Consider the following 13,070-nt stretch of genomic DNA (forward strand, 5'->3'; position numbering starts at 1 on the left):
CAGGCAGCCATAGAACAGACCCCACCCCCCTCCTCCTCACCCCCGGAGATGGGGTGGTGGGGGGAGGGGGGTGGCGGGGTGGGGGGTGGTGTTGGTGAAGATTCAGGCGAGGGAAGGAGATTAGGAAATAAAATCATCCTGAGGCATCAGCCACAGGGGGAGTGAGATGTCCCGAATTGTCTCCATTCCAGCGAGACTCGACCCTTAATTGGATTTCCTCAGCTAATTGCTGACAGCACTTGGTGGATTAAAGAGGGGAGGGGACCTGGGGTGGGGCATTGAGTCAATCCCATTCCTGCTGAGAGTTGGCTGTGAGTGAGCCGTCTCCTGACCCTCTCCGTCAAGATGAAGTCTGTCCTGGTTCTCTCCACGTTCCTCGTGATCCTCTCCGTGGGTAAGTGGACCAAACCCTAGCAACAGGGCAGACTGGTGAATAAACCTGGAACCTTCCCCTGCCCTCTCCCTGTGTGTCTGCCTCGCCCCCCTCACCCCCTCACCCTCCGCGACAGGCTGAGACACAGCGAGGGCGTTTTGTAGTTCCCAGCACTGCGATGGTGCAGGTGAAGAGTTTGGAGGGTAAGGAGTGGGGTGGAGGCGATCAGCAATCTGGATGGTCGGGGGGGGCGGGAGGTTCAGAGATCTGAATAACTTTGTCCTGTTCTGAATGTCCCGGTGTTACAGGTGTTTGCCCTGAATTTCGGTGATTTCAGTCTAATTCTGGGAGCTGGGAGCCTCAAACAACCTCTGCATGTGTTCCTATCGAGCACTCCATGTAAACTGTTCTGAGGTGCATCACAGGAAACTCTTTCGAGTTATCAACAGTCACAGATTGCAACTCTTTTGAGTACAATCACAGTTCTTGGTTTCCGGGAGTGGGACATGAACCCACAACCCCCTGATTCAAAGGCGAGGGTGCTATGAACTGAGCCACAGCTGACACCTCTAATAAGTTGGCTCGTATGGGGAAAACTTATTAGAGGTGTCAGCTGTGGCTCAGTTCATAGCACCCTCGCCTTACCAGTACCGAAAATAACTTGATGCTGATTGGCTGAGGATAGGCTGGGGGCAGCAGACTGGACAGATTGGTCAGAGAAACAGAGGCACGCCAGACAGACAGCAGACCGGACAGACAGCAGACCGGACAGACAGCAGACCGGACAGACAGCAGACCGGACAGACAGCAGACCGGACAGACAGCAGACCAGAAAGACAGCAGACTGGACAGACAGCAGACCGGACGGACAGCAGACCAGACAGACAGCAGACCGGACAGACAGCAGAGCAGACAGACAGCAGACCAGACAGACAGCAGACCAGACAGACAGCAGACCAGCCATTCAGATAGCAGACCAGGCACAGGTAGCAGGCCAGACAGGCAGCAGAGCCGACAGACCAGACAGACAGCAGATAGACAGCAGACGGCCTGTAAGCAGCATTTACATATTTGTGTAACTGCTTTTTTTCTGCGTGTTTACTGGGAAACAACAGACTTGCTGTTGACCAGACTGAGAAAATCCCCATCATTCTGGAATTTTCTGTGATTACTGGAGAATTCAAAGTGAAGACGTGACAAGGGGAAGTTTACTTTAGAATCTGCTCGGAGTTTGTAAACTACAGGAACAGAGTCACAGGTGCAGGCAGGTGCTACAGGACATCGACCATCTCCCCGAGTCCACTGACCTGATCGGGACAGTGACAGAGGCGACTCTTGTGGTAATCGGGGGTGTAATACACCTTTAAGAGACTGTGAGCAGATTGTCTGCAAAACCCAATAGCTGTGTAGCGCGAGCACCCATGTTAACGTGAGTCTGGAGTAGGGTCTGGCTGGAGACGCACACATCATGTTAATGCTCTGTTGTCTGTGTAAATAAATAGAATGTGCTTCATTTCACATTGGTCTCTGTGTCTGCCGTGTATTGTAACGGACTCACCCACCGACAGATAAACCTGCTACCGGTTCATGAGCAAAGCGACCCCAAAGTAAAACACAATGACTGGCGACGAGGCAAAACGCAACCAGCCAAGGACACGAAGGAAACTCAACTGTAGTGAATAAGCCAAGCTTTGCAGGCCGATTGTAAGTACAGCCCTCGCCATAGCCATCGGGGTTATCTCCCTCCGGTCTGCCACAATTTGATCAGAATGCCGATGACTGGACACATTATATTGAACACCTCGCGTTTTTCATTTTGGCCAATGACATATTGGGGGAGGAGAAGAGGCGAGCGATCCTCTTATCAACTTGTGGCAGTAAAACATACGGCCCGATTCGTAATTTAACTACACCCAACGCCCCGGGTTTTCTTCGACGAGTTGGTGAATCTTGTGAAAAGCCACTTCCAGCCAAAACTCTCGGTAACAAGGCAGCGTTTCAAATTCAATTCAAGGTGCCGCTGGAGAGCCAGTCGCTTGCTGTGTAGCAGCCTTTAAACAACTGACAGAGCCCTGTGAGTTGGGGATATTGATCACCGGCATGGTAAGAGGCTGATTAGTATGTGGGATTAACGAAGACGCCATTTAAAAACAGTTGTTGTCAGAAACGAATTTAGACTTCAGCAAGGCGCTGGAGTTGGTGCTCGCGATGGAGACACGCAGTCAGGGATTCCGAATCAATCAGGGGAGCACAAAATAGCTCCGTCCTTCACATCGGGGAATGGAGCAGAAGCGCAGGACTCCGCGGAAAGGCCGGGAAACAGCCGCCATTAACAGACCCGTAAAAAGCAATGGGTTAACAGATCAAACCCACATTAATAATGGCAGAATTGGAACCAGACAGTCTACAAACCAGTGACAATTTCCCAGAACTGAGTGTTTCTACTACCATCGCAATGGGCACATTAGCAATATTGTAAAGACAGGTGGAGACAAAATTTCAATTTAAAAAGGCAGAAATCATGAAATCCATGTAATAGAGGAGCCGGAAGAAAGAGAGTCAGATATTTACTCGCTACACAACTTAAAAATGGGTAAAACAGAGCCAATCTATGTAACAGTGGAAGTCAACGGGAAACCCATCCAAATGGAGGTGGATACAGAGGCATCGGTGACAGCTACAGGAGAACATACGTTTAAATATCTGAATGGAGGAGGCCACTCACTAAGATGTTAAATTCCGAGGCTAAATTAAAGGTTTATACTGGTGAAGACAGGCGAGGAAGAGGTATACACAAGGTTCCAGCACAGTATGGACGCCAATCAGTTAATCTACCCCTAATGGGGATAGCAGGCAGAGGACCGAGTCTCCTCGGAAATAACTGGTCAAGGGAGATTAATCTCGAGAGATTACTGGGATCCCAGTCAAGCAGGGAACGTAAAGACTCAACAAAAGGAACTCGTAGAGCTGATGCTTCAGGACAGAGTTCGAGTTGAAGTCAGTAACCTCCAAAAAGAAACAGGAAACCTGCTGAAGGACTTTCGCACGTTGCAAGATCCCCTCAGACGAGGAAGAACAGGAAGAATTCAGCATATCTCTGGTCGAGATGGAGGATCGATTAGCTGAGAAAACACAGCAACCGCTTCATTCTCCAGGAAACAACTAACAAATATAAAAACGGAAATGGGAGAATTGAAGAAATCAGCTGCGTTAAAAACCGAGACCCCTGGGTTTGCAAAGGAGCTGACAGATGGGGAAATGCTGCAAGACTCAACCACCGAGTTCACTCCAGCTAAGCCCATACCTGAGCCTCGCCTGGCCAATAGGGAAGTTGGGAAGAAGGTTGAGATTAAAATCAGCGCTACCAAGAAGAAACCCCTTCAAAAGAAGACCCATAGAAAGAGAAAGTGGAATTATAAATTTATAATTAAAAAAATATATATATTTTTCTTTTCCCACCTATTTTTAAATTTATCGCAATCTATTGTTTTATCTCCACCTTTTAGCCCATTTTGATCCCTTCCCCCCACCCCACCCCCAATAGAGCCATCTGCCACTAGCTTGCTACCCTTAATGTCCCCATTAGCACATCCTTTAGATAATATCACCACCGTCAACACCCCTTTGTTCTTTTGTCTATGACATCTCTGGCAATCTCTTCTTTGCCTCCACCTATCACTGGCCCTCTATCCAGCTCTACCTGTCCCACCCCTATCAACCAGCTTATATTTCACCACATTTCTTTATTTCCTTAGTTCTGTTGAAGAGTCATACGGACTCGAAACGTTAACTGTGCTCCTCTCCGCAGATGCTGCCAGACCTGCTGAGTTTTTCCAGGTATTTTTGTTTTTGTTCTAGATTTCCAGTATCCGCGTTTTTTTTGCTTTTATATTAAGGCAGCTGATCATTCTGTGCTGAATATAGCCTCACTCAACACCCTGGTCCTCAAGAACCTGCCTGGGGGCTGCCCTTCGTGTTGTTGAACTAGGAGGGGAGGGGGGTCAGCAGGAGTGCAGGCGATGGGGCCCGAAAGAGGGTGAAAAAATTCCCTTTTGGAGCCTACGCCACAGGGGAGAAGGAACTCCCCTTGCTTTGGAAGTGGCTGTTGGACCCGTTAAACCTGAGAGAGTCCAAAAGACCAACTTACAGGTTCCTTCTGGGGAGCCAAGTGGACAGACAATTCCTGAGAGAGAGACCTCAGTTAAACCATCCAAAGTCGTGGAGCTACCAGCCTCCAGAGAGACTGAATTTGTAAATAGATTATTTACGTAAATAGTTAATATATCGTAAAGATTGCAAATTGTACTTTCAAGAAAAGGGGAGGGATGTGATAATCGGAGGTGTAATACACCTTTAAGAGACTGTGGGCAGATTGACCACGTGACTGGAAGACCCAATATCTGTGTAGCGCGGGCACCCATGTTAACGTGAGTCTGGAGTAGGGTCTGGCTGGAGACGCACACATCATGTTAATGCTCTGTTGTCTGTGTAAATAAATAGAACGTGCTTCATTTCACATAGGTCTCTGCGTCTGCTGTGTGTTGTAATGGACTCACCCGCCGACAGATAAACCTGCAACCGGTTCATGAGCAAAGTAACCCTGTAGTAAAACGTAAGAGCTATAATAACAGGCCCAACACCAGATCCAGCGAAAAGAGTGGCTCAGTGTTCCGCTTCCGATAGATCTCCAGTGGCCTCTGCTGGCAATTGTTTGTATCTGTCGATGGCGCAAGAAAGAGGTTCAGCTGTGTAGCTTTCACAGTCAAACAAGCAAAGAGCACTCACTGTCCAAGCTGCTGAGTGAAGAATAACCATTAGATTTAGGCATGTGTTATTGTACAGTGTTACAGTGAGGGGTGTGTTATACACACAGTGTTACAGTGAGGGGTGTGTTATACACACAGTGTTACAGTGAGAGGTGTGTTATACACACAGTGTTACAGTGAGGGGTGTGTTATACACACAGTGTTACAGTGAGGGGTGTGTTATACACACAGTGTTACAGTGAGGGGTGTGTTATACACACAGTGTTACAGTGAGGGGTGTTATACACACAGTGTTACAGTGAGGGGTGTGTTATACACACAGTGTTACAGTGAGTGGTTTTATACACACAGTGTTACAGTGAGGGGTGTTATACACACGGTGTTACATTGAGGGGTGTGTTATACACAGAGTGTTACAGTGAGAGGTGTGTTATACACACAGTGTTACAGTGAGGGGTGTGTTATACACACAGTGTTACAGTGAGGGGTGTGTTATACACACAGTGTTACAGTGAGGGGTGTGTTATACACACAGTGTTACAGTGAGGGGTGTGTTATACACACAGTGTAACAGTGAGGGGTGTGTTATACACAGTGTTACAGTGAGGGGTGTGTTATACACACAGTGTTACAGTGAGGGGTGTGTTATACACACAGTGTTACAGTGAGGGGTGTTATACACACAGTGTTACAGTGAGGGGTGCGTTATACACACAGTGTTACAGTGAGGGGTGTGTTATACACACAGTGTTACAGTGAGGGGTGTGTTATACACACAGTGTTACAGTGAGAGGTGTGTTATACACACAGTGTTACAGTGAGGGGTGTGTTATACACACAGTGTTACAGTCAGGGGTGTTATACACACAGTGTTACAGTGAGGGGTGTGTTATACACACAGTGTTACAGTGAGGGGTGTGTTATACACACAGTATTACAGTGAGGGGTGTGTTATACACACAGCGTTACAGTCAGGGGTGTTATAAACACAGTGTTACAGTGAGGGGTGTGTTATACACACAGTGTTACAGTGAGGGGTGTGTTATACACACAGTGTTACAGTGAGGGGTGTGTTATACACACAGTGTTAAGTGAGGTGTGTTATACACACAGTGTTACAGTGAGGGGTGTGTTATACACACAGTGTTACAGTGAGGGGTGTGTTATACACACAGTGTTACAGTGAGGGGTGTGTTATACACACAGTGTTACAGTCAGGGGTGTTATACACACAGTGTTACAGTGAGGGGTGTTATACACAGTTTTACAGTGAGAGGTGTGTTATACACACAGTGTTACAGAGAGGGTTGTGTTATACACACAGTGTTACAGTGAGGGGTGTGTTATACATACAGTGTAACAGTTAGGGTTGTGTTACACACACAGTGTTACAGTGAGAGGTGTGTTATACACACAGTGTTACAGTGAGGGGTGTGTTATACACACAGTGTTACAGTGAGGGGTGTGTTATACATACAGTGTTACAGTGAGCGGTGTGTTACTTCACACAGTGTTACAGTGAGGGGTGTGTTATACACACAGTGTTACAGTTAGGGTTGTGTTATACACACAGTGTTACAGTGAGAGGTGTGTTATACACACAGTGTTACAGTGACTGGTGTTTTATACACACAGTGTTACAGTGAGGGCTGTGTTATACACACAGTGTTACAGTGAGGGGTGTTATACACACAGTGTTACAGTGAGGGGTGTGTTATACACAGTGTTACAGTGAGGGGTGTGTTATACACACAGTGTTACAGTGAGGAGTGAGTTATACACAGTGTTACAGTGAGTGGTGTGTTATACACATAGTGTTACAGTGAGGGGTGTGTTATACACACAGTGTTACAGTGAGGGGTGTTATTCACACAGTGTTACAGTGAGGGGTGTGTTATACACACAGTGTTACAGTGAGGAGTGAGTTATACACAGTGTTACAGTGAGTGGTGTGTTATACACACAGTGTTACAGTGAGGGGTGTGTTATACACACAGTGTAACAGTGAGGGGTGTTATACACACAGTGTTACAGTGAGGGGTGTTATACACACAGTGTTACAGTGAGGGGTGCGTTATACACACAGTGTTACAGTGAGGGGTGTGTTATACACACAGTGTTACAGTGAGGGGTGTGTTATACACACAGTGTTACAGTGAGAGGTGTGTTATACACACAGTGTTACAGTGAGAGGTGTGTTATACACACAGTGTTAGAGTCAGGGGTGTTATACACACAGTGTTACAGTGAGGGGTGTGTTATACACACAGTGTTACAGTGAGGGGTGTGTTATACACAAAGTATTACAGTGAGGGGTGTGTTATACACACAGCGTTACAGTCAGGGGTGTTATACACACAGTGTTACAGTGAGGGGTGTGTTATACACACAGTGTTACAGTGAGGGGTGTGTTATACACACAGTGTTACAGTGAGGGGTGTGTTATACACACAGTGTTAAGTGAGGTGTGTTATACACACAGTGTTACAGTGAGGGGTGTGTTATACACACAGTGTTACAGTGAGGGGTGTGTTATACACACAGTGTTACAGTGAGGGGTGTGTTATACACACAGTGTTACAGTCAGGGGTGTTATACACACAGTGTTACAGTGAGGGGTGTGTTATAAACACAGAGTTACAGTGAGGGGTGTGTTATACACACAGTGTTACAGTGAGGGGTGTGTTATACACACAGTGTTACAGTGAGGTGTGTTATACACACAGTGTTACAGTGAGGGGTGTGTTATACACACAGTGTTACAGTGAGGGGTGTTATACACAGTTTTACAGTGAGAGGTGTGTTATACACACAGTGTTACAGTGAGGGTTGTGTTATACACACAGTGTTACAGTGAGGGGTGTGTTATACACACAGTGTAACAGTTAGGGTTGTGTTACACACACAGTGTTACAGTGAGAGGTGTGTTATACACACAGTGTTACAGTGAGGGGTGTGTTATACACACAGTGTTACAGTGAGGGGTGTGTTATACATACAGTGTTACAGTGAGCGGTGTGTTACTTCACACAGTGTTACAGTGAGGGGTGTGTTATACACACAGTGTTACAGTTAGGGTTGTGTTATACACACAGTGTTACAGTGAGAGGTGTGTTATACACACAGTGTTACAGTGAGTGGTGTTTTATACACACAGTGTTACAGTGAGGGCTGTGTTATACACACAGTGTTACAGTGAGGGGTGTTATACACACAGTGTTACAGTGAGGGGTGTGTTATACACAGTGTTACAGTGAGGGGTGTGTTATACACACAGTGTTACAGTGAGGAGTGAGTTATACACAGTGTTACAGTGAGTGGTGTGTTATACACATAGTGTTACAGTGAGGGGTGTGTTATACACACAGTGGTACAGTGAGGGGTGTTATACACACAGTGTTACAGTGAGGGGTGTGTTATACACACAGTGTTACAGTGAGGAGTGAGTTATACACAGTGTTACAGTGAGTGGTGTGTTATACACACAGTGTTACAGTGAGGGGTGTGTTATACACACAGTGTAACAGTGAGGGGTGTTATACACACAGTGTTACAGTGAGGGGTGTGCTATACACACAGTGTTACAGTGAGGGGTGTTATACACAGTGTTACAGTGAGGGGTGTGTTATACACACAGTGTTACAGTGAGGGGTGTGCTATACACACAGTGTTACAGTGAGGGGTGTGTTATACACACAGTGTTACAGTGAGGGGTGTGATATACACACAGTGTTACAGTGAGGGGTGAGTTATACACACAGTGTTACAGTGAGGGGAGTGTTATACACACAGTGTTACAGTAAGGGGTGTGTTATACACACAGTGATACAGTGAGGGGTGAGTTATACACACAGGGTTACAGTGAGGGGTGTGTTATACACACAGTGTTACAGTGAGGGGTGTGTTATACACACAGTGTTACAGTGAGGGGTGTGTTATACACACAGTGTGACAGTGAGGGGTGTGTTATACACACAGAGTTACTGTGAGGGGTGTGTTATACACACAGTGTTACAGTGAGGGGTGTGTTATACACACAGTGTTACAGTGAGGGGTGTGTTATACACACAGTGTTACAGTGAGGGGTGTGCTTTACACACAGTGTTACAGTGAGGGGTGTGTTATACACACAGTGTTACAGTGAGAGGTGTGTTATACACACAGAGTTACAGTGAGGGGTGTGTTATACACACAGTGTTACAGTCAGGGGTGTTATACACACAGTGTTACAGTGAGGGGTGTGTTATACACACAGTGTTACAGTGAGGGGTGTGTTATACACACAGTGTTACAGTGAGGGGTGTGTTATACACACAGCGTTACAGTCAGGGGTGTTATACACACAGTGTTACAGTGAGGGGTGTGTTATACACACAGTGATACAGTGAGGGGTGTGTTATACACACAGTGTTACAGTGAGGGGTGTGTTATACACACAGTGTTACAGTCAGGGGTGTTATACACACAGTGTTACAGTGAGGGGTGTGTTATACACACAGAGTTACAGTGAGGTGTGTTATACACAAAGTGTTACAGTGAGGGATGTGTTATACACACAGTGTTACAGTGTGGGGTGTTATACACAGTTTTACAGTGAGAGGTGTGTTATACACACAGTGTTACAGTGAGGGGTGTGTTATACACACAGTGTTACAGTGAGGGTTGTGTTATACACACAGTTTTACAGTGAGGGGTGTGTTATACACACAGTGTTACAGTTAGGGTTGTGTTATACACACAGTGTTACAGTGAGAGGTGTGTTATACACACAGTGTTACAGTGAGGGGTGTGTTATACACACAGTGTAACAGGGAGGGGTGTGTTATACATACAGTGTTACAGTGAGCGGTGTGTTATTTCACACAGTGTTACAGTGAAGGGCGTGTTATACACAATGTTTTACAGTGAGGGGTGTGTTATACACACAGTGTTACAGTGAGGGGTGTGTTATACACACAGTGTTACAGTGAGGGGTGTGTTATACACACCGTGTTACAGTGAGGGGTGTGTTATACACACAGTGTTACAGTGAGGGGTGTGTTATATACACAGTGTTACAGTGAGGGGTGTGTTATACACAATGTGTTACAGTGAGGGGTGTTATACAGACAGTGTTACAGTGAAGGGTGTGTTATACACACAGTGTTACAGTGAGGGGTGTGTTATACACACAGTGTTACAGTGAGGGTTGTGTTATACACACAGTGTTACAGTGAGGGGTGTGTTATACACACAGTGTTACAGTTAGGGTTGTGTTATACACACAGTGTTACAGTTAGGGTTGTGTTATACACACAGTGTTACAGTGAGAGGTGTGTTATACACACAGTGTTACAGTGAGGGGTGTGTTATACACACAGTGTAACAGGGAGGGGTGTGTTATACATACAGTGTTACAGTGAGCGGTGTGTTATTTCACACAGTGTTACAGTGAAGGGAGTGTTATACACAACGTTTTACAGAGAGGGGTGTGTTATACACACAGTGTTACAGTGAGGGGTGTGTTATACACACAGTGTTACAGTGAGGGGTGTGTTATACACACAGTGTTACAGTGAGGGGTGTGTTATACACACAGTGTTACAGTGAGTGGTGTTTTATACACACAGTGTTACAGTGAGGGCTGTGTTATACACACAGTGTTACAGTGAGGGGTGTGTTATATACACAGTGTTACAGTGAGGGGTGTGTTATACACAATGTGTTACAGTGAGGGGTGTTATACAGACAGTGTTACAGTGAAGGGTGTGTTATACACACAGTGTTACAGTGAGGGGTGTGTTATACACACAGTGTTTCAGTGAGGGGTGTGTTATACAAACAGTGTTACAGTGAGGGGTGTGTTATACACACATTGTTACAGTGAGGAGTGTGTTATACACAGTGTTACAGTGAGGGGTGTGTTATACACACAGTGTTACAGTGTGGGGTGTGTTATATACAATGTTACAGTGAGGGGTGTGTTATACACACAGTGTTACAGTGAGGGGTGTGTTATACACACAGTGTTACAGTGAGGGGTGTGTTATACACACAGTGTTACAGTGAGGGGTGTGTTATACACACAGTGTTACAGTGAGGGGTGTAATACACACAGTGTTACAGTGAGGGGTCTGTTATACACACAGTGTTACAGTGAGGGGTGTGTTATACACAGTGTTACAGTGAGGGGGGTGTTATACACACAGTGTTACAGTAAGGGGTGTGTTATACACACAGTGTTAAAGTGAGGGGTGTTAGACACAATGTTACAGTGAGGGGTGTTATACACACAGTGTTACAGTGAGGGGTGTGTTATACACACAGTGTTACAGTGAGGGGTGTTATACACAGTTTTACAGTGAGAGGTGTGTTATACACACAGTGTTACAGTTAGGGGTGTGTTATACACACAGTGTTACAGTGAGGGGTGTGTTATACACACAGTGTTACAGTGAGGGTTGTGTTATACACACAGTGTTACAGTGAGGGTTGTGTTATACACACAGTGTTACAGTGAGAGTTGTGTAATACACACAGTGTTACAGTGAGGGGTGTGTTATACACACAGTGTTACAGGGAGGGGTGTGTTATACACACAGTGTTAAAGTGAGGGGTGTGTTATTACACGCAGTGTTACAGTGAAGGGAGTGTTATACACAAAGTGTTACAGTGAGGGGTGTGTTATACACACAGTGTTACAGTGAGGGGTGTGTTATACACACAGTGTTACAGTGAGGGGTGTGTTATACACACAGTGTTACAGTGAGAGGTGTGTTATACACACAGTGTTACAGTGAGGGGTGTGTTATACACACAGTGTTACAGTGAGGGCTGTGTTATACACACAGTGTTACAGTGAGGGGTGTTATACACACAGTGTTACAGTGAGGGGTGTGTTATACACAGTGTTACAGTGAGGGGTGTGTTATACACACAGTGTTACAGTGTGGGGTGTGTTATATACAATGTTACAGTGAGGAGTGTGTTATACACACAGTGTTACAGTGAGGGGTGTGTTATACACACAGTGTTACAGTGAGGGGTGTGTAATACACAGTGTTACAGTGAGGGGTGAGTTATACACACAGTGTTAAAGTGTGGTGTGTGTTATATACAATGTTACAGTGAGGGGTGTGTTATACACACAGTGTTACAGTGAGGGGTGTGTTATACACAAAGTGTTACAGTGAGGGGTTTGTTATACACACAGTGTTACAGTGAGGGGTGTGTTATACATACAGTGTTACAGTGAGGGGTGTGTTATACACACAGTGTTACAGTGAGGGGTGTGTTATACACACAGTGTTTCAGTGAGGGGTGTGTTATACTAACAGTGTTACTGTGAGGGGTGTGTTATACACACAGTGTTACAGTGAGGGGTGTGTTATACACACAGTGTTACAGTGAGGGGTGTTATACACACAGTGTTACAGTGAGGGGTGTGTTATATAGACAGTGTTACAGTGAGGGTGTGTTATATACACAGTGTTACAGTGAGGGGTGTGTTATACACACAGTGTTACAGTGAGGGGTGTGTTATACACACAGTGTTACAGTGAGGGGTGTGTTGTACACAAAGTGTTACAGTGAGTTGTGTTATACACAAAGTGTTACAGTGAGGGATGTGTTATACACACAGTGTTACAGTGTGGGGTGTTATACACAGTTTTACAGTGAGAGGTGTGTTATACACACAGTGTTACAGTGAGGGGTGTGTTATACACACAGTGTTACAGTGAGAGTTGTGTTATACACACAGTGTTACAGTGAGGGGTGTGTTATACACACAGTGTTACAGTTAGGGTTGTGTTATACACACAGTGTTACAGTGAGATGTGTGTTATACACACAGTGTTACAGTGAGGGGTGTGTTATACACACAGTGTAACAGGGAGGGGTGTGTTATACATACAGTGTTACAGTGAGCGGTGTGTTATTTCACACAGTGT

General features: G+C 45.6%; 1 protein-coding gene across 1 annotated transcript in view; it reads left to right on the top strand.

Moving 5' to 3' along the window:
* Positions 1–335: 335 nt before the first annotated feature.
* The window catches only part of lypc (ly6 domain containing, pigment cell), a 282,492-nt gene continuing 269,757 nt past the window's right edge, over positions 336–13,070 (top strand). The window contains exon 1 of the mRNA XM_078535448.1: positions 336–394. Within this exon, the coding sequence (XP_078391574.1) occupies positions 346–394 (49 nt within the window). The 5' untranslated portion in view covers positions 336–345. The remainder of the gene's footprint in view (positions 395–13,070) is intronic.

The sequence above is a fragment of the Cetorhinus maximus genome, unplaced genomic scaffold (assembly GCF_964194155.1).
Source record: "Cetorhinus maximus unplaced genomic scaffold, sCetMax3.hap1.1 HAP1_SCAFFOLD_465, whole genome shotgun sequence".
In the NCBI taxonomy this organism is placed as follows: domain Eukaryota; kingdom Metazoa; phylum Chordata; class Chondrichthyes; order Lamniformes; family Cetorhinidae; genus Cetorhinus; species Cetorhinus maximus.